This window comes from Lampetra fluviatilis, chromosome 17 (assembly GCF_964198595.1).
Source record: "Lampetra fluviatilis chromosome 17, kcLamFluv1.1, whole genome shotgun sequence".
Classification (NCBI taxonomy): Eukaryota; Metazoa; Chordata; class Hyperoartia; order Petromyzontiformes; family Petromyzontidae; genus Lampetra; species Lampetra fluviatilis.
The window spans coordinates 8907338-8931265 of NC_136291.1; the positions used below are offsets into that span (position 1 = coordinate 8907338).

Consider the following 23928-nt stretch of genomic DNA (forward strand, 5'->3'; position numbering starts at 1 on the left):
TATCTCATGCGTATCCGTTTGTGTAGGGTTGCTTGCCTATTCCTTTTAATGTTAAGGGGTTTGTTTACTGGGATATTGTTGTAAATTGATGTGAGCCCTTGTGTGAATGGTGCTATATAAAACTGAGCTTTACTCGCTTACACTGCAGAATCGTGAGATATGGCAATGGTTTTGGTAGGCCTTCATCGAGCAGTTGATTGATGATCACGGCCGCTGATGATGATACTGATTGTACTTATACTGGTAGGAACGAAGTGGACCAGACCACCAATAGATTATATCGTCCGTCCGTCCGTGTATCAACATCGCCCCCTACTGCAAACACTTGGCATGACCCTGTCCGACAAGATGGCCGCCCGCTCCCCCTGCGATCTGTGAATTAAACAAGATGGCCGTCGCTTCCGGCGCCTCACGGCGAAACTTTTTGATCGACTGACTATGGGCGAACTCATTTATTCTGGTGGGTGAACAGTGGCGGGGAGGGGTGGAGGAGGAATTGATGATAAAAACAAACTTGCACCATCGTTACAACTGCCGCGACGAGAGATGTGGGAGGAGAAGCGGCGACCGCTGCCTTGCAGGTGAGAGGTGCGTGTGTGTGTGTGCGCGTGTGTGCGCGTGCGTGCGTGTGTGTATGTGTGTGCGTGTGTGTGTGCGTGTGTATGCGCGTGTGTGTGTGTGTGCGTGTGTGTTTGCGTGCGTGCGTGTGTGTGCATGTGTATGCGCGTGTGTGTGCGTGTCTGTGTGTGCGTGTGTGCGTGCGTGTGTGTATATGTGTGACTGTGTGCGTGTGTGTGCGTGCGTGTGTGCGTGTCCGGCCCACTCGAGCGGCGTGATGAATGGGCGCTATTGGGCTTCGGATCGTTATTCACGGCGAACTGGAAGCATAGCAACACAACTTCATTACGTGTGCGTGTGCGTGCGTGCATGTGTGTGTACGTGTGTGTGTGTGCGTGCGGTGTGTGTGCGTGTGTGTGCGTGTGTACGTGTATGTGCGTGTGTGCGCGTATGTGCGTGTGTGTGTGCGCGTGTGTGTGCGGTCGATATCCCTGTACCGGTATTAGTATTATTCCTACCAGCCCACCCCGCAGGGTCCTGTTAATCTAAAAAATTCCGTTCATATATTTTAAAATCACAGGTCATTTGCTGCACGACTTCAGTATGTCACACACATCCACTCGATATTGTAATTAGCATAAGTGCAAACACCTTTAGAAAGCACTCAGAAATCCTTCAAATTGAGTGTTCTGACTTAAGCTTACAACTTTCATTATGATGAGTAGGTCTCAATGTAAGACACCAGGTTCTTTCCGACTGAGCCAAAAAAATCCAGGTACAATATCACATTAACAAAACAATTTAGACAAGCCTTTACACAATAACGTGTTTTCTCTTTCTCACTTATCAAAAGTTTACAGCAATATATTTCACGATAGCATAGCCAATTGTTAAGTTTTCAGAGATAGCAATTTTAACTAGGATGACCAAAACACACCAATTGGAAAAGGGGAAACGAATGTACCTTGAAGCTGTAACCACAGCATTGGCAAGTTCAAGGGCATTGCTTGTGAAAATTTGTAGAATTGTTAGCGCTGGTATATAGATTGCTTACGATGACCAGTGGCATTTCCAACCCACACGCAAAAAAAATAGGTTTATGTGCTTTGCCTTTTGTGTGGCGTTACCTAACCATGACGTGCTGTGTGCTGCAACATCTGCAGCGAAGAGCTTGTGAAATTCCCATTACCAATATACTTTTGTCTCAGCGGCACTCAGATGATTGAACGCAAACGTCATTAATTTAATTATTGCTTTGCAAGATTGGGTAATGAAATGGAAATGTCATTGCCCAAATATAGAATGTTAAATGAGGCAACAATGGTGTAACCACTTATCTGTACAAATCCACCATGCAAAAGTAATACTGTACTGTATTTCTGCCGGCCTTCATCTGGCAAAAAAACAAGTGGATATCGTCGCATTGTTAATTATAGTAATTGAGTGATGCAAGTTGGTAAACAAAAAAAACGTTGGCACAAACAACGCCACTGATAAGCTAGTTCAGATGCACTCTGCATTTCAGTTACAGCATGTAGTGAGTTTTTAGTTTTAGATTTCTTGTTTCAAATACAAAACCCCAGTATGATGCCACACACACGATCTCAGCAGTCACCATAACAACTAAATTAAGTGCCATGGGAGACTGGATTTCCTGTAACGTCCCCAACCTTGCCTTCCTCTGAGACACAAATAGCATGTTTAATATTTTATTATCACGTGGCCACAACGGCATATGTTTTATTAATACGCGTTGTGCTTTCAAACTGGGTTCAACTAATTAGCCATGGCATTGTTTATTATTATCATTAATATCCTTGGGCACTAACATGTTTAAATTAGGACCAGCTATTCTACCTTTGTAAATTACACATGTGAAGATTGCTGTTCGTCAGCAATTTGCATGCATGCATTTGTTGCGACGTTAAATGCTTTCATTTTAACCATGGTCCGAGATGCTCTCGTATCAGATGACACATACACCTGTGCATGCCAAGGTGGTTTAAAAGTTAATTACATACATATATTGTACATGAAGACCATTCTTGCAATTGCTATAACAAGCCATTCTCTTTGCACTGCTGGGTGAAGGCCTCCACAAGCCATTACCATCCTGCAAATGGTCTCACGGTAGAATAATCCACGGAGCTCTTACACGAGCTGACTTCAGTGCTCCATCTTGACAGCAGTCATACTCTCAGGCATGCTCGTCCATTCAACTGCCCAGCTCCACTGGTCGTAATAGTCAATATGATGCCTCTGATTTGTGTCCTTTCCCTGATATCTGTATTCTCTCAGTGTACTATCAAGCATGTATCTCTTCCTGCCCATTTTGCGCACTTTTTAGCTTATGTTCACTCTGCCAGTGCCCACGTTTCCAATATATATGTCACAGCAAGTAATATGCATGGATTGCTTGAAAACGTCCTTCTTGAGGAATATCTGCTATATCACTTCCCATGATTGAGTTGAGTTTTCCAAAAATATATCTGTTGGAGGGATATAACCCGAAAGCAAATGTTACCATGCGGAGTTTAATACATTGAGATTGTGTGTGTGTGTTGCTGTCCGTGGTGCTGAAACTGCAGAGTGTGGGGCATTAAAGCAAGCAAATCATTGAATACCACCTCTATGCAGGTACTATATAATATGATTGCACAATCGTGTCAAGTGATGACCTATCCACACGTGCGTCATGGTAAAGTTAAAGGCCAATAACCGGGATCTTTGAACGTGCAATTACTGTACGGAGAGTATTTAAGTTGTTTAACATGTGAGGAGAATGTACAATATTTGCATATCCGTAAATGTGCTTAAGTAAAAGTCATATTTCAATTCCGCTGTCTTTATCAAGGTCATACAATCCCTGCGCATTTGGAAGGTCACGTTATATTTGAGTGACGATCAGCCAAAATCATTGTGCCACTTGCCAGTGTTCTGCAATACATAGAGCAACCACTAATATCGAATATAAAACACAACCATTGGCACAGCACCGATAAACCATACACTGTACAGCACAGCATTCATTTAGTTGCTACTTTTTACCCTTACATTCAACCTTTTAATATTTCATCCTTGCTACAATTTTCCGTCAATCGATCGCAGAGATATCTTGGCTGTCACCTTGCCAATGCCCCCTTCTGAATAAATACATCTCAAACGACACACATGTCCTGGTTAAATAAAGTTACTTGATGCACTGGGAATTAAGTTGTTGAAAAATACAAACCCATGAGCTGAACACAAATCAACCCAACATCTTTCATCGTCACCATCATCACACATCGTCTACAACGACATACAACAGCTTTTTTTTATCCCTTTTATTTTTAAAACCCACCAATTTTTGCCAGGCTGGCCACGAGTATCCACACAGCGATGACGTACGGCTCCTGAACGTGGTCCCAGTGAAGGGAGACCACCGTGAAGCCCTTGCGGTGCGACGGGGAGACACTTTGAGGACTCCATGTGGTCGGGCACGGCGTAGGAGCGAAGGGGCCCTGGCGTGTGCCCGGAGACCCTTCCGCTCCACCGGCCCCTGTCGCGGCCACGTCTCCCCCTTCGCGGCGGTCGTCCTCGTCGTCGCCGATCGCTGACCCGGGAGACGAGGTGGTGATGATGACGATGAGGCTCACAGTGGCCACGCTCATGAGAAGTGCCGATGCGCCTAAACGCCGACCTCCATTCATTGTGCTCACCGCTTAGCAGAGAGCTCGACGCCGGTCGGTATGTGTGTGGTGTGTGCTGTTTATGTGTGTGCGTTTATGCGTCTATGTATCGACACAAGGGTATGTGTGTACGTATAGAAAGCAGTATGCGTGTTGTTTTGTATGTGTAGGTTACGTGCGTGTGTTAACAGTACTTGCCAATAAGTCTACGCAGCTGAACGGATGATCTGTCGTTCGGTGTATTCGATAACAACACGGCTCCTCGTCTCTCTCGTTCGATGATCGTGTTACGCACGGCCATGCGTGCTGTATTCCACCTGAAGTGATTGTACGTGTATTTATGTACGTACGAGCGTTAGATACATTCAACGTTGCCGAATCTATCGTTCTAATGCAATTCACTAATCGATGCGGTGTGTGTGTGTGCTCTGCATTTGTACGTGCAGTCCTTGTTTCTGTACACTGCGCTGCCTCCGAATGCGCGTTCCCGTGTGTGAACGTCGTCTTACTGTATGTGTCCACGTGCAGTACTGTACGCACACACGTGTGTGTGTGTACACGTGTGTGGATGTCACCTATTTAAACGCATACCGTGTCGCAGAGCCACACGGCCCCGTTACGTGCTGCGCAGATCCTTCAGTGAGGCAATGTGTTGTAATAGATGCGGCTTTGTGTCTCCCTCTGTTAAACCTCGTCACTCATGCCCCCACCAAGCAAACGTCTGCAGTAAACCCCAAAACAGATGATGTTCAATCCTCACGCAACACACCACACACACATAGCGCAGGCGTCAGGCAGCGCAGGCGTCAGGCTGCAGATCGCTGTCCACTGCGGGTTAACCAACCCTTTCTTTGTCCGAACCGGTTTTTCCCTGCAAGCCATCGACGGGATAATGATGGCATAGTCGTGATTACGCACACACACACACTGGGGTAGGTGATAAATCTCTGCTTTTACACCCAGCAGGCGATGAGGGCGTTCGTTCGTCTGGGTGATTCAATAAATGAACCTTATGGCGGGACCCCGGGGTCCCATAAGCCCCCGGCTCTCGCATAAACATTGTACATTACGAGCTTGTTTGCCCGTCCGAGCGTATTTCAGTAAATCTAAAGCTTGCAAGCGAAAGGCAGACAGGGATGTGATATATTCATTGCATCCATTCGTGTGCAATTTGTAATGGCGCGGTGACACAGACCTATTTTATTTTAAGGTTATAATCCCTTGTTCATCATGACGTCCTTTTTACTTTGATGTCTCAACAGCGTGACGGAGATCGCGTGACGTGAGGGTTCTGCCTTTGTAGTGAGGGTTGTGAGTTGACGCCGAGGAGGGGGAGGAGGCGCCTCGCCCCCCCCCCATGTGGAGTGACGTCAGCTGCTAATAATTATGAATGGAGGGGGGGGTGTATATTTGGATGACGTCACCTGTTCATGATTATTAATGAAGGAGGGGTTCTCCATGCGGAGTGACGTTACTCGCTCATAATTATTCATGAGGGGCGGGTCCATGTGGAGGACGTAGCCTGTTCATGATTATTAATGAGGGGGGCTGTTCGATGTGGAATGACATCACCTGCTCATGATTATTAATGAGGGGGGGGGGTGCTCCATGTGGAGTGACGTCACCCGCTCATGATTATTAATGAGGGGGGGGTGCACCATGTTGAGTGACGTCACCTGCTCATGATTATTAATGAGGGGGGGGTTTCCATGCGGAGTGACGTCACCCGCTCGTGATTATTAATGAGGGGCGGGTCCATGTGGAGGACGTAACCTGTTCATGATTATTAATGAGGGGGGCTTGTCGACGTGGAGTGACGTCACGCGCGGGACACACAGACATTCTTGGCTCATTATGGTAGTAAATAATGTAAACAAAAACTTTGCTCTTTTTCACCAATGGGTTTGAAGGATGGTGGCCAGTGTCTTGTTAAACTATGCCTTCAAAACTGAAAACTACTTACCTGCAGTACCTCTATTTAAATACGCTATCGAAAAAATAATTTACACTCCTCTGTCAACCATTGTGTTTCTCAGTGTGGATTTGTGAACACACTTTGTAAACAGTACATAAAATAGTACGCGTTTTCAATGCGCAAAAAAAACTATCTGCACAGATGCATACGGAGAAGAGAAGTATTATCAATAAGGAGGAATTCACTTTGCAACGCATCTCAACTGTTAAATATCAGCAGGTAATAGGATTGTCATCAATGTATCCTGGCTGCAGACATTGGTAGGTCACAAATAATAATGAAGATAAGAGAGCAGTTTCACTGTATTATGCATACCACTATGACAAATAAAGGACTGAAGTCGTGGAGGCAGTTTGAGCAGCTTTGGATAAGACTTGTGATCCTGCCCATACCCGAGCATGGAGTGCATTCGCTTGTTCAGCTCTTGTGCGCATTCGTCCTCGCCGCTACGCTTCGACGACACGACAACAGAATGATCCGCACCAGGCGGGTCGCGGCGTTTATGTCTGCGGTGTGACGGAGTCGCCAAAATGTTTTAAATTCATTACGATTTTGACTTCTGTTTATTAGGGACCCCGGGGTCCCACCGTAAGGTTCACTAATGCCGGTCTTGTCTTGTCAACATGTACGCATGGATATATGCATTCGACGGGCCCCGTTCAATTTGCATGGCTATGCACGTCGATCCTGCCAATTGGTCACTTGTCACCTGTGACCCCATCGATTGGTGCGACAGCCACAAAGTGGTTGGTGCACGTGGCATTTAATCGTCCCCCAATTGTCCCCTAAATGCCCCAAATTGTCCCTAACCTCTAATTGTCCCAACAACAACAAAACAACAATTAAACGCTACACGATGATATGCTCTTTCAATTGCAATGCGTAATTGATGTACTGTATTGTATACAGTCCCTATTATATGCTGAATATGATACACAAACGTGTAAATCTATCAATGCTGAATGAATGCATAAACGTATTAACAATGATACAAATGTACACTATGCATTATCCCATATTGTAGTGCATATGCTGCATTAATGATGATTGTCAAAAATACAGCTCTGCAATGCAATGCAGTACATCCTATTCTGGCTGGCTGCTAGCTGGGCTCCTCTCCACCCCAACAAAGGCTCCATTGTTCGTGGCTGCTGTGGGATGTTGCCACATAAACTAGCTGGGTAACTGGCTATAAAAGGATTTCCCGTGTAAAACTAAAATTATTGCATTGAATTGAAACAGCGGAAGAAGCTCGGAAGACATGATTGAGTGACACCGAAGAGGTAGGAGCAACGAATACAGACTGACGTGATTCACTTAAAATCACTCTAACTTTTCAATGTGTGCACCTAAACAGGACCCTGCGGGGTGGGCTGGTAGGAATAATACTTAGTACCGGTACAGGGATATCGACCGGGTATAGAGGAGTTAAAGAAAAAATTACTGTATTCTAGTGTAACGTTAATTAAAAGTGTTTGTTTGACGCGCAGTTGACAGCCCCCCCCCCCAACACCCCCCAACACCACCCTCAACACCACCCCTCCCACCAGCCCTCACCACCCCCCCCACCACCCCCCACCACCAGCCCCCACCACCACCACCCCACCACCCCCCACCACCACCTTCTGCACTAGGCCTCGCGAAGCCTCCCGCACTAGGCCTCGCGAAGCCTGCCGCACTAGGCCTCGCGAAGCCTGCTGCACTAGGCCTCGCGAAGCTTTCTCTGCAGTAGACTTAGCGAAGCCTTCTGCACTAGGCCTCGCGAAGCCTCTGCAATAGGCCTCGCGAAGCCTTCCCTGCAGTAGGCCTCGCGAAGCCTTCTCTGCAGTAGGCCTCGCGATGCCTTTTCTGCAGTAGGCCTCGCGATGCCTTCTCTGCAGTAGGCCTCGCGAAGCCTGCCGCACTAGGCCTCGCGAAGCCTTCTGCACTAGGCCTCGCGAAGCCTTCCCTGCAGTAGGCCTCGCGAAGCCTTCTCTGCAGTAGGCCTCGCGAAGCCTTCTCTGCAGTAGGCCTGGCGAAGCCTTATCTGCAGTAGGCCTAGCGAAGCCTTCTGCACTAGGCCTCGCGAAGCCTTCTCTGCAGTAGGCCTCGCGAAGCCTTCCCTGCAGTAGGCCTCGCGAAGCCTTCTCTGCAGTAGGCCTCGCGATGCCTTTTCCGCAGTAGGCCTCGCAAAGCCTGCCGCACTAGGCCTCGCGAAGCCTGCCGCACTAGGCCTCGCGCCGTGCTTTTCGTGCACAAATAAGGCGATGAAATGTATCTCGTCTCTGTGTTAATAAATGTATCTGTGTTAAAAAAAACGTGCTGCGTTTCAGTAAAGTAAATTTGAAGCGAAGTTTAAAGTTTCGCCGTGAGATGCCGGAAGCGACGGCCATCTTGTTTAGTTCACAGATCGCAGGGGGAGCGGGCGGCCATCTTGTCGGACAGACGGACGGACGGGCGGACACATTAATCTATTGGTGGTCTGGTCCACTTCGTTCCTACCAGTATTAATATAATTCTCTCGCCAGAATGTTATTGAAAGGCCTATGAAAAAACAGTCACAATACATATTGTCTTGGTATTTTATTACGTTAAAATGTAGATCACCCGGGTACAGTATTGTGATAAGAGATTAAAATTACAGCCGTCTCTTATTTTCTGTTTGCAGAGCAACGGGTTATCTACTCGTAAAAGAAATATATCGTATATACAGTACACAGTGTAACCAGTATGCTTTCGCTACCAATATCCATAAGAGGGATTTTTTTGGGGTTAGATCTGTAGTGTGTATCTCATGAGGCACACACATAAGTTTGGAGGCACCACAATTTATTAACAACTGAACAGGGCTACGGGCTAACAATACTCGGGGTTATTCTAGACCCCCAAAGGGGTCTCTATGTAAACTGAGTCCTCGACGACCGACTCTCCAAGACCCCCGAAGCAACGCCGCACGTTAAGCTCTTCTCGCCAGACAACCACAATCGCTCCGCCTCCGTCCCTCTTATTCTCTCGAGCGTGGCCTCGCTCCACCTCCGGCCACGCCCTTTCCTCGGTCTCTCGCGACGGAATCGGAGCAAGCGTCACATGTCCTCCGGGCCCCCGTTTCCGGGCCCCCTTCACTGCTCCGTGTCAGCACGTCCCCTCTCTCTCTCTGGGACGGGACCCTGCTCTGTAGGGGCTGCTTCCCCGCCACGTCTCCTTCGGCCCCATCGAGAGGTCCCTGCACACTTATTTACCAGTTGTAGTTGTAGTAGTCGGCTTATACGCCGTAGAGATGCTATTTACGTCTCTACATCACCCCACCCCCCCCCCCCCCCCCCCCCCCCACTTTATGAAACTCAGCTGTCTTGGCTGATCAACATATAACCCACGCAATGTGTGGGCTTCCAACTTTTAACGCAACTATTTAAATGGCCGACCCACCCCCCGAACAGCCCACAACTACACCCCGCAATTGTAACACGGCACATGAGCACAAGATGGGCCGGGTCAGCCATTGACCCATCTGGCTCGAGCGGCGCCCACGAACCAAGGGTGTAGGTGCACTTTGACGCCGGAGGATGGTCATTTAAATCCAGCAGTCTTTGCGCAAGTCCTTGATGCCGGGCCGTCAAGCGAGGAGGGTGTGAGCCTCTTGGAGGTTCCAGGAACAGCCGGAAGATGACTCAATGAGCACGGGACCTCCCGAGGCAAAGAACCGCCAAGCAGTGGGGGGTCGGGCGATGGCGGCTCCGGACTCCCCCATCCACCCTGGGCCGGTACTACCGGTGATGTTTGGGGTGTTAGTAACTTGGACCCTGTGGGCGGAACAATATAACTATTCTGAGGAAGGACATCAGCCGATGCGCGCCCCAGCTCATCGGACTGAGCAGACACCCGGCCCTCGGGAAGTGTAGATGAAAGACTAATGGCCACAACGGGTACACAAACCAGCGGCAGCGACCACACTGAATCCGCACGCACTGCGGACTCCTCACCTCAGTGTTTGTGTAATTTCGGGGAGGTACCCATCGGGACATGGGGGCAGTGGAGCCACGCCTTGTCCCCTAGCGTCCATAGAGTCGTGGACTGGCAGGGCCTGACGAGGCGTTCATTGGCCGCCTGCCGCAAGGCTGAGTTGCCCCGAGACGCCTCCCTAGCTTCTGCCAATCGCTGTAGGGTAAGACACATGGGGTTCGAAATCTTTGTACAATTTTCCAGTGGCTTGAGCTGCATATTAATTGGTGGGTCACACTCCCTTCCATACATTAAAAAGAACGGGGAAAACCCGGTAGAAGCGTGTGGGGTGGAACTATATGCGGCGAGCACGCCCGGAACTTGTAAGTCCCAGTCTGACTGGGCTTCATTGACACGTTTGCACAACATCGAAGTCAGGGTTCTGTGTAACCTTTCCACCATACCGTCTGTCTGGGGGTGATAAGGTGACGTGCGCACCTTTTTGGTTCCCAATTGCTCGCAAACCTCTTTCAACAGCTTGGACGAATTTTTTTGCCCTGGTCCGTCAAGAGACGTTCAGGGGCACCTTCATCTAATATATAGCCATGAAGGAACGCGTCTGTGATGGTTTCAGCTGACTGGTTTGGTAGTGGCCAGGCCATTGGCCAACACGATGAATACTCCACCCCCACCAATAAATATTTATTCCCCCGCGGAGTGGTGGGGAACCGACCGAGAACATCAAGCGCGACGAGTTCGTTCACCCGGGAAACGCCATGCCGGCCAGAAAAAGTGAATTTTTAGAGTAGCCAATGTTTGCTGGACACCAAGGTGCATTAACCGCTCGTGCTTCGCACGTCTCACCTTCCCCCGCAGAACGAATGGCACCACAATGGCGTATCAATGGGATTCCTCGTCCCATCTCATCAGCAAGCCCCCGTCAAGGATTACCGTCGATACTCCTCGTCTGTTACCCTGACCCTCTGCCTTACCGACACGACGCCGCAGTTTGAGCAGGGCGGCGTCCTCCATCTGGAGTCACCCCCATTCATCATGCGTGAGGCTGAGCGTTCTATCACGCATCTGGACCATATCTGGAGGCCGAACGTCTGCAGACGCCGCCATAGCCTGAGGCAATTCCCCAGCAGGGGTTTTGCAGCGTCCCGCACCCATGAGGCATGCACATGAGTCTCGAGGTGCAGTCTCGAGAGAGCGTCCGGGTTACCATGACGAACGCCCTTTCTGCACGATACTTTAAAAGTACAGTGATACCTCGGTTCACGAATTTAATTCGTGAACTGACTCTGGTCGTGAACCGAATTGGTCGTGAACCGAGGCACATTTTCCCATAGGGTTCAATGTAAATCCGGTTAATCCGTTCTGACCTTTTTTTTGGTTTTTGAAGCACAAAAATATGAAACAAATTACAATACACATTAGTACTGTACAGTATAGTAATGTATAAAGAGAGAACACTAACCTTGCTTGAGATGACTTCAGTAAGCACTCAAACGGGTGAACTGTACAATACAGTAAGTACAGTATTGTACAGTACAGTAGTACAGTACAGTACTGTATGTGCTAAAAAGCACACCAAAAAGCAGAAAGTCACTGAAAGTGTCTTCACAGTACTCACAGTACTTCTTTCTGTGTCTCTTCTTCTCTCCACGATCTTCCTACAGGAAGTCACGACCATGTGACAGCCTGGAAATAGCATTAAAATGGTCGCGGCTCCTGTTCGTGAACCGAAGCGGAGTTCGTGAACCGGAGCATATTTTTATGAACTTTTCTGTTCGTGAACCGAGTTGTTCGTGAACAGAAGCGTTCGTGAACCGAGGTATCACTGTATAGTCCTGAAGGACCTCTAGCCACCGCGAGAGCTGCCCGGACGGTTGTTCAACCCACAGCGCGTACTGAAGGGCCGTGTGATCCGACCGCATCTCAAATGCCCTCCCATAGAGGTACAGATGATACACTTGGATAAAATAGACGATGGCCAACAATTCTCGCCGCGTTACGCAATACCGCTGTTCCGCAGGGGATAACAAACGACTCCCATAAGCCATGACCTTTTCAACCCCGTCAACCACCAGGGACAGCACGGCACCAATCCCTGTGTCGCTGGCGTCCGTGTCGGGGAGAATAGGTCGGGAGAAGTCAGGATAGCGGAGAGGAGGTGCTTTGACCAAACCCTCCCGCAGTGCGACAAACGCCACCTCCTCCTCCGTCCCCCAACAAAATTTCTGGCCTTTGGCAGTAAGAACATGCAGGGGTTTTGTGATAGTCACAAGGCCGGGCACAAATCGACGGTAATAGGAGGCAAACCCGACAAAACTTCGCACTTCACCCACCGTCTTGGGGGTCGGCCATGTACACACACACGCCGTTTTGTCAGGGTCTATCGCTATTCCGGATTTTCTCAGAATGTGGCCCAGATATCGGACCGACCTCTGCAGAAAATTGTATTTTTGCGGCTTGAATTTTAAATTAGCTGCCCGCATTTTGAGAAAAACGGCTCGCAACCGTTGTAGGTGCTCATCAAATGTACGTGCAAAGACGATAACGTCATCGAGATAGATGATGCACGAGTCCTACTGGAGCCCTGCCAAAATAAATTCCATAAGCCGTTGGATTGTGGCTAGGCTGGAATGGAGTCCCATGGGAAGGTGATTACACGCAAACAAGCCCTGGGGAGTTCAAAATGCCATTTTAGGCTTGGAACTATCATCCAAGGGCAACTGCCAAAAGCCGGAAAGCAAGTCAAGGGTAGAAAAGAACCGCGCCCCTGACAGGGCATCCAGAGAATCATCCATCCGCGGAAGTGGGTACGCGTCGGCAACAGATACTTTGTTTAACTTTTAGAAATCCGTACAAAACCTCAAGGTGCCATCCTGCTTTTTGACAAAGACAATTGGAGCCCCCCACAGACTGTTGGAAGGGGCGATAATATCCGCGGCTAGCATCTCCCCGACTGCATGGCGAACATGCTCCTTCTCAGTCGGGCTCAGCCTGTATGGGTTCTGATGAATGGGGGCCGCATTGCCTGTGTCGATTTGATGGTGTACCAACGACGTGCGGCCAATGTCGTATTTGGGTTTGTTGAAGATGTCTGAAAATTCCTTAATGAGCGCATGCAATGCGGATCTCTGCACCTCCGACAAGTCGGGGCTTTTGGCACAGAGTGCGTCCACGCACGCGTCGTCGCAACTCTCACCCCGCTCCGCAGCTGTGACCATCTTGACGGGGTCCGTCATTATCACATCGCCATCTGCTGGCGATGCGTGAGCTAGGACCGTGCCTACCTGTATGGCAGTGGGCCCAAGACCAGCATTTTAAATTTGAATGAAAAGCTGCTGGTCATTTTTGATGATAGTTTGGGCCCCTACAAACATAAGGCCACGGCTCACTTTGTTGGATGGAGTTAGAAGAACAACTCCCTTGGTGGCATCCCCATCGAGTTGCGCTCCAGGGGGAATTTTAACCGTCTCCCACACGAGACGGTTAAAGTCGTCGGCGTCGGAGGCAGGCAGGCAGGCAGCACAACGTCAAGCTCCTGGGCCAGCCCCAGCATGCGATCCAAGACCAATGCGTCAAGGCCGTCCTTGTCCATTTTTGGGTACGCCGCCTGGGCCAGCGAGATAAGCGTGCTGTGGAAGACAAGGGGCGTCTCGGCTTCCTCTCGTCTCCGCGCAGCAAACTTATGGCACATGTTAGATGGCGGGTCGAAAATCTCTGCCATCTGTTGAAGAGCTTGCGCCAACGTCACTCGATCCTCGGCTGGAATGGAGTAGAATGCTCCCAAGGCAGCATCATCTAACACCATTGGGAGCGCACGCAGCGCTTCCCCCTCCGTCCATCCCACCAGTTCGCAAGTGGCAGTGAAGCAGCGGCCGCCCAATCTCCGCTTGCCACGACGAATTCCTTTACAAAGGGAAGGCGCCTCTTCAGAGCACGCCCCTCCATTTGCATTTTTGGCGGGACGCTCGCGATGGCTTGAAATGGCGACTGTTTACGCGGGCTGCGTTTCCCACACTTCCCGCGTTTCCCGCGCGCGGGACGTAACAGCAGAGTCTTCGCCCCGCGGCTCCGGTCCTCCGACTCATTCAGCCGGCTCGTCAGTAGGTCGGCCAAGCGCTGGCCACACGCCCGTCTGTCTCTCCCCGCTGCTGGTGGCGTGGTGAGGTCGCGTTCCTGGCGCTGCTCCGCAGGCCCAAACCCCTCACGGTCCATCTCTGGGGCCGCCTCTCCCAGGGCTGTCTGGGGGATCACCCCCTCTTTGTCCTCTTCCTCCGAAGAAGCCCTGGTAGGTTGTCTTCTTCTCGTGTGCATTTTAAGCCTACGCTATCACCTAGCTATAAAGTATTTTCACTTCTGGCACCAGATATAGTGTGTATCTCACGAGGCACACACAGAAGTCTGGAGGCACCACGGTTTATTAACAGCTGAACAGGGCTACAGGCTAACAATACTCAGGGTTATTCTAGACCCCCAAATGGGTCTCTATGTAAACTGAGCCCCCGACGACCGACGCTCCAAGACCCCCGAAGCAACGCCGCACGGTAGGCTCTTCCCGCCAGACAACCACGATCGCTCCGCCTCCGTCCCTCTTATTCTCTCGAGCGTGGTCTCGCTCCGCCTCCTGCCACGCCCTTTCCTCGGTCTCTCGCGACGGAACCGGAGCCGGCGCCACATGTCCTCCGGGTCCCGGGGCCTCCTTCACTACTCCGTGTCAGCACGTCCCCTCTCTCTCTCTCTCTGGGACGGGACCCTGCTCTGTAGGGGCTGCTTCCCCACCACGTCTCCTTCGGGCCCATCGAGAGGTCCGTGCACACTTATTTACCAGTTGTGGTTGTAGTCGGCGTATACGCCGTAGAGATGCTATTTACGTCTCTACAGATCGCGTAAATGTGTCGTTATTTCTGGCTGTTGCCTGATGATGCTGGTTGTAATTACCGGCAAAACGTCGTACTCGAATTGTAAATGTTGTGGGTTTAATCTCTCCAACACACCGGTGTGCTAAACTAGTAACTAATTGGCACGTTTTATTTATGTGATAAACCTTATATTTACGCGATATAACAAAAAAAACTATATTCTGTACAGTACACAGTGTATAGCATATACTGTGTACTGTACATAGAGTAGTGTGTGGAGCAACAGTGCAGTGGTTAGCGCACTGCGCTCTGAATTTGACCCGGCGCAGTGAAGTATGGCGTGAGGCCTTTATTCGCCGGTTGACCAAAAATGTTTCTAATAATTTTAGGGTACAGAGCAATCAACTCATTTGTATAGCGTGTATAGGCACATAATATAGTACTGTACATGCAAATGCTATACTGGATGCAGTGATAAAAAGCACATAGTTCAGAATAGGTGCTCTCCACCTAGGGCAGTCGCCAGCCAAACATTATTTAAGGAGAGGGCACATTTGTTTCCTCTGTAGTAGTCAAACTTTTTTTTAGGAAACAAAATTCGATTACATATACATTGCAAAATGTTTTTCACTATAATGCAATCAGAAATAATTCGCTACAATTTCAAATTTGTGAAAGATCTACCCAGCTGGGCACCGCGTTGTACTTTTCATATTCGTGGCAGCGTCTCGGTGGCATTGTGCGTTCAAATCACACGTGCCGAAATCGAACTGTGAATCTCTGCAACATGCTGTAAACGCCGATCCCAGTGGCACATCATTCTGTTGACTTTCCGCCAAGTAATTGAGCGTTAACAGGTGGCGCTCATTTTATGGGGCACAGTGAGTTGAGAATGATGGCAATATAACTGCACTCGGAGTTTGAGCTCAAACAAGTTACACTGCTGAATTTACCTATATTTGCACAACACATCAATACCTTTGTCATTTGCATTTTACTTAAAATTCACCTCCGATTAGAACAGTTGGCTACGTATGGTGCGAAAAGAAGTTCAACATGCATAAACACAAAATGATTGTGAAAATAGTCCACACCAAAAGTTCACCCTCGTGCAATATGCCATCGTACAACAGGGTTAACTCAAAACTCGCGTACCGTAATAGTGGAGCAGACAACACGAGTCGCCGTTCAAATGGTGATAAAAGCGCCAAATTCGGCACGTATTGTCTCCTAGGGCAGGGGTCGGCGACCTGTGGCTTTGGAGCCACATGCGGCTCTTTAAAGGACTGCTTCGTGACGTTATTTATTAAGGACCACCGTATCGTATTCACCACATGAATTGCAGCTCTTGAAATATTGAGTTTTTTGTTTTTACTGAATTCTAAAGAAATGGCTCTTGTTATTTTGGTTGCCGACCCCTGACCTAGGCTCACTTAAGAAAAAAAAACCGTTAGCCGCCTATTTTTGGTGGTGGCACTCTTTGATTTGTGTGGCCGTCTTACATTGTTAGGTGGATCACTTTTCATCATCAAGTGACCCGAAGTGATAATACGTGCCAAATGTGGTTGCTTGTATCACCGTTTGAACGAATATTTACGTAATAATAATAAAACAATAATGATATTTATAATGCGCCAGATTTTTCAGACAAGTCAATAACTCAGAGATGCGGAGACAAGCTCAGGACTGCTCGGAAACCTGACCAAACACAGACAGGCCTTTAGATGTTTCTTGCAAGTAAGAATGCATTTGATGTTGCGGATGCGCAAAGGGATCAAGTTCCACACCGAGGGGACGACAGAGAACCGACGTGTGGCTGTAACAGTTCGAGACCTGCTCCACTAGTCACAGCCAGAGATATGTATGTGGTGTGATGGGTGAGATATGAATGGTCATTTAAATACAGTATATATTTTTGGAAAGTAACATGAAATGAGTTTCGAGTCTTTTTGTGGGATCCTGCTTGGGATGTAATGATAATTACTGAATTCCATCGCTTGGTATGCAGGAGGTCGTAGGTTAGATCCCAACCCTGACGCCTGTATATTTGGAGTTTGCATATTCTCCCCGTCGTCGCGTGGATTTTTCTCCAGGTCCTCCGGTTTTTCCCTCCACATTTGGAAGCATGCTATTAGAGTATTTGGCTGCAATACATTTCCACAGGATAAGCCACTAAGTTGAGCTATCATTTGTGGCCATGTTGCTTCCTAAAAAGAGCTATATAGCTCAGTGGGTGCCTTACCTGGTAAAATTCCATATTCAGTGTTTCGTTATGTGACGAGTACTCATAATTGGCGATTGCACAGAGGATTGCGCATTATGAATCCGGCTACCGCAGACTGATTCCCCAACACGGCTAACACCAGAAGAGAGTTATATCTGAACCAACGATAACTAGTGTCTGTCGTGATGTATGGTCAAATTCGCACGGTGCAGGGAGGCCTTCATCCAGCAGCTGATTAAGAAAGGTCTGCACACAGCTTAACTTTTTCACGGAATACTTTCCGGGTCGCTTGTAGACTGGCCAGCTGATTCCATCGCCCCATCTCTTGGTGGAACGAGGTCTCAGAACATCTTCTGTCATTGATCATTATAAGGTCGCAATCATTACACACAAAGTGCTTGTCACAAATGAACCACAATACCCTGCTGATCTCGTCAAGGAGCATAAACCATCACGCGAACTCTAAAGAAGTGAGTTTCCAATCTAGGTTTTAAAAATGCATAGCTCCATTGGCTTCCTAATATTGGAAGGAAGAGCGTTCCAGACGGCCGTAGAAGCGCATCTGAAAGCGTGCAATGCCAGTGACCATCTTTGTTCGATGGCTAGCCAAAAGCCGCTTCGAGGATGACCAGAGTTTGCATGACCGTTTATGTCTTCTGCCTGCTCCACCTATTTTTAGTCTTGAGTCAGCAGCTAAGTTTATGGTTGAAGCACGTAAATGCTACATGCGGAATTGGGGTCTTCCCGCAACCCTACCCACCCCATCCTCTTTAGGCCCTGACCCTTCCACTTTAGCCCCTGCTCCCTTCTATTTGGACCCCTTTCTCTGTAGGCACCGCATTTAACAATGCACGTGGTTGCGTTTCATTTGTTCGTTTACATCTTCCTTCAAAAATGTATTCTAAGGCGGAAGATTATTGCTGGATACAAACACATTTGCAAATGTAAGTTGTATAACGTTGATCCTTAACCATGGATCGGTAGTTCTACTTATTACTTTTATGGGTTGTCTCCTTGTCGTGGCAGAGATGCTCGTGTGCCTGCATGACCCAAAGAGCAAAGTCGGCAGGAGCCTCAGACTCCCAAGCAGGTCCAACCATGCCCCACTGGTCAAAGGGCAGAGGAGAGACGAAATGGACAAGCCCTGGTCCTCCAGGTTGGGGGTTGAGGGTTGGGCCTGGGGCTAAAAAAACAACAACCCCACCTCGGGAAAAAAAACCACAATTATTATGGATTGTTGATTTGAAATGTGTAATTTCATGGAGGGACTGTGTGTTTTTCTTGGTGTGGTCTGGGACCGGTTTTGTTTTGCTGCTTTGTCCGTGATTGCATTCGGTGTTTTAAAATCGGCAGGGATTGATGTGCTTATGCAATTTGTACTTAAATACTATTTTTTTGTATTGTGTGACTTGCTTAGCTTTCCAATACGTTGCACTCCAACTGGTTTTTGTATCGTTTATTGTTGTAACATCTGTGAAAATGATGATTCGTAGCTCATCGGATTCTTTCAGTCTAAATAAAACGTTATGACTCAGAGAGAACACGTGCCGAGCCTAGCCAATCGTGACGGGAGATAATGACCCCCCACAACTTCTCCCCCCCCACCGACCCCACCTCCCCCCACCTTCCTCTCCACCTCCCTTCACCCCCCCCCCACTCGTTACCATAGACACGGATCGCGCTCTGCGCATGCGCAGTTGCCATGGCGCCGTTCAGTTTGAACGCGATGGCGCTCACGGCCACGGAGGACTGGGTCCGCAAGCGGCTGCAGCTCGCGCACGACAACCTCGGTGAGGCTTGTCGCGCACAGCCCTTCACATAGCCGTCGTTAACGTAACGTCTATCGCGGCTGTGTTGTTATACTTTTAAATATAATTGAAATATCGTCGTCCCGCGTATCAAACTCCCGTGATTACAATTCCCACGCGTTTAAGCGGCGCCTGCCCCGCGATTGGTCGCGGTCGTGGTGGCCCGGCGGGACGGGCCGCGCTGATTGGGCGAGGCGGTGCGAGCTGACGCGCAGCCGTCGGCTAAGCCAATCGGAGCGGCCGGGGCGAGGCCCGCGGTGACGACCCCGTGACGGAGGCACCGCCGACGACCGCTAATGCGGAGTGGGGATTTAAATTCGCTCTTCCCGGGCCATTTTCGCGCGAGTTTGTGGCGTTTAAATTTTGCTCTTAATGCGATTCCCCGACCGAGGTTCTCACGATTATAAGACGCACTTTCCCCTGAACCCCCCCACCCCACTGAAGTAATTGTTTTCTTTGTTCTTACCAGGTAAGGCCCAACTTTGCTATGTAGATTTTTTTTTCAGAAGCGACAAGGCTATCACATTTAGTATTATTTGGTTACCCCGGGGTACCGCCATAAGGATCAGTTATACAGCAGCAGGCGTCGGGGTCGAAACCACGACCTCCTGCATACCAGGCGAGGTCGTCGACATCTCGCCACCGCGGCGCCCCTATAGGCCTGTGACGGACTGTATTATAAATAGTTTGGGATACGTCGTATAATCCGATGCGTGTGTGTGAGACCAAATTTGTTATAACGACTGTAATAAGTTTTGGCAGGTGCATCTTAACATTCCGGTGCGTCTTATTGTAGTGTTCACCTGCATAACATATAAACAGACGTGTACACAATAAGTTAGTAGATTATTTTAAAAGTATATCAAATATATGTATTTAAAATAAACGTTTCAACAGCCTTGCTACATCACATATAGTGAACGTAATGCATATAATCGTCAAATGTTTACAACATATATCTCTGATGTACTTTTATCACGGTGTATAATTTAGCCCTCTCGGCCTCAAGTCTGTTAAAACTATTTACGACAAACCTCTTAAACATCTATAATTGGTTTTACACGCGCACAACAGCTCCACATACGTGGTGTCAACTTCCGACACTTATATCGATTTTTCCCACACGTGCTCAACAGCCACCACAACAATACTCTACTTTGTCACTTAAACTAAACTTTTAGTTACCAAGTAAATCCCACAGAGCTATTAGTTACTTTTCAGAGGCAGCCTGGCCAAACAAGAGCTAGGTAATCGAAGTGGCTTATATGATATGTGGACATTTATAGTAGCCAAATAATCTAAACGCATGTTGTTTTTATGTGGAGGGTAAACCCGGAGGACCCGGAGAAAAATCCATGCAATCATGGGGAGAAATAACATGCGAATGGACATGCATCGTCAGGGTCTGGGATTGAACTCATAGGCTCCTGCATGCCAGGCTAGGGGGAAAAGGTATCAACACTTGCAATAGAATGCTGACAATATGGCAATCGTGGAGCTGCGCTACGTGCTGGCAAGTAGAGGGCAAAGTAGCAGTAAAATCTCTCGTACTGTACACAGTCCTGCACTTCTATGCTCCCACGTCACAAACTTGCACTGACCAGCGTGGAATAGTATTGTAATAACAGTCTTGGAGACGACTTCTGGAATCGGTCCTTTTATTGACTTAGGGTTACAATTACTCCCCGCTGCTGATAGGCAACGTGAAGTGGACAGATGGACCAAGAGAGACGCACGGCCACGTGGCAACTCGGAGCCCCGCTCGCGCGTGGCCCCTTCCTTCCTCCGTTCCTCGTCTGACCCCGTGTCGTTCATCTCTACCCCTATTTAATACCTGGGTCACGTGGTACGCTTCAGCCAATCCTTGGTAGCCTGCGTCGAATCTTCTAGGCTCCCTCGTCAACTCCCGGGACCACGCCCCTGACTCATCTCCCCATTGGCTGAGACCAAAGCCAGCAGAACCAATCTCCCTAGCTGTCACCTCTCCATCACGTCAGGGCCATGCCCCCAGGCTTCCCCCCATTGGCTGTAGACCAGGACCGGCAGAGCCAATCACCATGACGAGTTGTAACACGTCAGTGAGCCAGATATAGGCTCATATTACAGTATGGTCAAATAACCCCCCACGAGCCACACAGGTGCGGAGATGCATTCATCCAGCAGTGGATTGACAAAAGGGCTGCACATGCATTTGCCTATATAAAGTGACTGGAGTATTGCCGACATGCGTAAGCTCAGTTGTTGCCTTGCAGTGCTTTGGATTTATGTCGCACTAGCGGGAAGTATCCGGCGTTGCCCGGGTCTAAGAAATATTTCAAAACTACTCAATTTCATAATTCTTTACATACCGTGCCCAATTGTTCAGTCTTTGAACAACTACAGTACAGTCTTTTCTTTTCTTCATGGCTTACAGTTTTTAAAAAAGCTTAGTTTTACTTCGCCCTGTTTTAAAGCGCCGTCCATCACAGCGCTAGTTATTATTATTTTAAGAGTGGCAACAACCATTTAAATATTTCTCTTGACGATTTGAGTGTGTTAGAATCAGGCTTGATTCTCATATTTCATGAACTAAGTTACTGATGATAAATGTCTCGTTTTTTTATTACAATTAATGTTGTCCTCTGGCAATGTTGAAGTGTAACCCGTGTTTGTTTTGCGGAGGATGACATGCCGGGATTGGGGTATGAAAATTAGGTCAATTTAATTTTAAGTTCCTCCATGTCCATTTCCAGACACCCTGTTGGCTGTAAACATAAATGCTCTCTCTCCGATGCCAAATTCACCATCATCCTAGTGTAGTGGATTCAACTGAGTCGCAGATGTACTCTTTGGAGGCAACACATTTATTGATACCAACACAAAGGGGCAACTGCCCCTTTACCAGATAACAACCTATGGTGGTGGACCACCAGGCTAACTACCATAATTACACTGGGAGTAGCTACAACGGACAGGACACCGGCTTGGGTCCAGGTCCACGTGTGGTGACTCTTCTTGGATGTAGAACGTAGATCTTCAGGATAACAACAGCAACGCTGAACCCCGGTCTCTCTGGGGACCCGGCTTATATCCTCACCGGTCATTGGTGGCTCCTGCCTTGGCCACGACCACCTTCTTGAACCCTCTAGCAGGAACTCGCCCCGACACTTGACCAGCCTTAGCCCCCACTTGGGGCCCCTGTGTAGATCTTACCCGTCACGTGCCTTCCAGGGTCAACTAGAGTGCCATGGCCTTTATTAACCTCATTCATGGCCGGCACCCTCACACCCCTCTCCTATAGGGGTCGGCACTGCACGCCGAGCGTGGTGCCACTCAGCGCTTTCTATCAGCGCTCACCAAGCCCCTCTAGGGCTGGTACTACACCCACATATACGTGATGTCCGCGATGTAAGTACATCGCACGCCGTGCCTCTCTTGGACCGGCACCACACAATGACATCCACGATGTCACTACAAGCATCACTGCGCCTTTTAACTGTTATTGCATTGATCAATAAATTATGCTGTGATCGGTTTTGCCCTCAAAGAGTCGGCTAATTTAGTACTTGGTTTACATCTTCATGGTTTCTTGTTGGTGCATAAAATTACTTAAATCGTGTGGTTCCAGCACTTTAATGTTAGCTTGGCAACCAAATCAAGTATTCTTGACTAGTCAATTCCCACAGGGACTAATAATAGCAATCCATAATTAATCAGCTCTACCTCTGTGATACCACAGGTTGCTACGATTTACGTGTATAGAGTCCTCTTTTTCTTATCTCATGAAGTCCCAGCGATATCGCAATATATATCTCCCAGTTTTATTTTCTATTTTACAACATTTAAGTTCCCATAGTAATTATTTGGGTCTTTCGGCAAAGTCACGTAGATAGGTTCAAAGAAAATAACAAAAAACTACGTTTCGATCACAACACAAGCGATCGTCATCATTCCTCCTGATGTGAGGACTTTACTGAAAAACCCAAAGAATATGAATTCCTGCAGTCACGAAAGCTTTAAGTCAAGATTTCCCATAGTGTGTTTTGTACGTAGCAGTGGTTAAATGCTGGTGTCTTGTTTTTACCCAGTGACTTGTCACCCCCTGCTCCTTCACCTTCCCAACCAATGCCATAGCTAGTGTCTGCTGTGGACTGGGGACCGTGGGTGGTAAACGTGTTATTTGGAGCTAAATGGGCACAGGCTAGAGAAGAGATGGACTGATGTGGTCTAGGATGTGGAGTTAATTGGACTTGCCGGTGACTGGTACCAGCAGGGTCAAGAGCGGCCTCTTTGGAGGAGGTTCTAAAAGGACACTTTTGCCCTTCAGCAACAAAAGACGAAGGGCTTAGGAACGATGCTCACAGCAATGAGCGGCGGGCCGGTTGGCTAAAACGCAGAGAGTTTGCAGTGAGGAGCACAATTGGTCCATCCGCCAGTCATCTCCGTCAACCTATGGCACCTGGGTCTGTTCTGTGACCTGCCTCAAAGTGCACCTAGCATGGCACACGCGCCGTGGTGACGTCACTGCCACTTAGTGGTGAATGTTATTTTGGCTACTCAACGGTTTGGTTCTGTTGCTGCCATAATTTATTACACCCCCCCCCACTTCACACCACCCTTTTTATACTAAATTCAACCAGAAATCATGACTCACTATTCCTGTTTGCTCATTTCCTCATTGGAAAATGTTGAGTTTATTCTGAGCTGCACCTGGGTACCCTATTGTGGCTGAAGGACCACACCCAATCATTGACTAATCATTGAATAATCACTTCCTGGAGTAGGGCAACCCCAATCACAAGCTCAAAACCTAATATCCTCCTAACAGTTTTATTAAGCTATCAGCAATGAGCAACTGTTAACTTGTATACATTTGTAATGGTTCGATAGAGGCGCTTACACTCATGTGGAGGCAACACTA

The 23928-nt window shown here is 48.4% G+C and overlaps 2 protein-coding genes across 9 annotated transcripts in view; one reads left to right on the forward strand and one right to left on the reverse strand.

The window, feature by feature from the left end:
• Positions 1-4250, reverse strand: part of LOC144936907 (sodium/hydrogen exchanger 3-like) — a 127416-nt gene extending 123166 nt beyond the window's left edge. For both annotated transcript variants that reach the window (XM_078864122.1, XM_078864121.1), the window contains exon 1: positions 3902-4250. In XM_078864122.1, coding sequence (XP_078720248.1) covers positions 3902-4250 — 349 coding nt within the window. The remainder of the gene's footprint in view (positions 1-3901) is intronic.
• LOC144936908 (centrosomal protein of 72 kDa-like) overlaps positions 4084-23928 on the forward strand; it is a 45515-nt gene continuing 25670 nt past the window's right edge. For 2 of the 7 annotated variants that reach the window (XM_078864125.1, XM_078864127.1), the window contains exons 1-2: positions 4084-4170; positions 18918-19010. In XM_078864125.1, the coding sequence (XP_078720251.1) occupies positions 18923-19010 (88 nt within the window). In that variant the 5' untranslated portion in view covers positions 4084-4170; positions 18918-18922. Of the gene's footprint in view, positions 4171-4209; positions 4288-18917; positions 19011-23928 lie in introns of those variants that run through there. The other 5 variants (XM_078864123.1, XM_078864124.1, XM_078864126.1 and 2 more) reach the window with 4 other exon arrangements.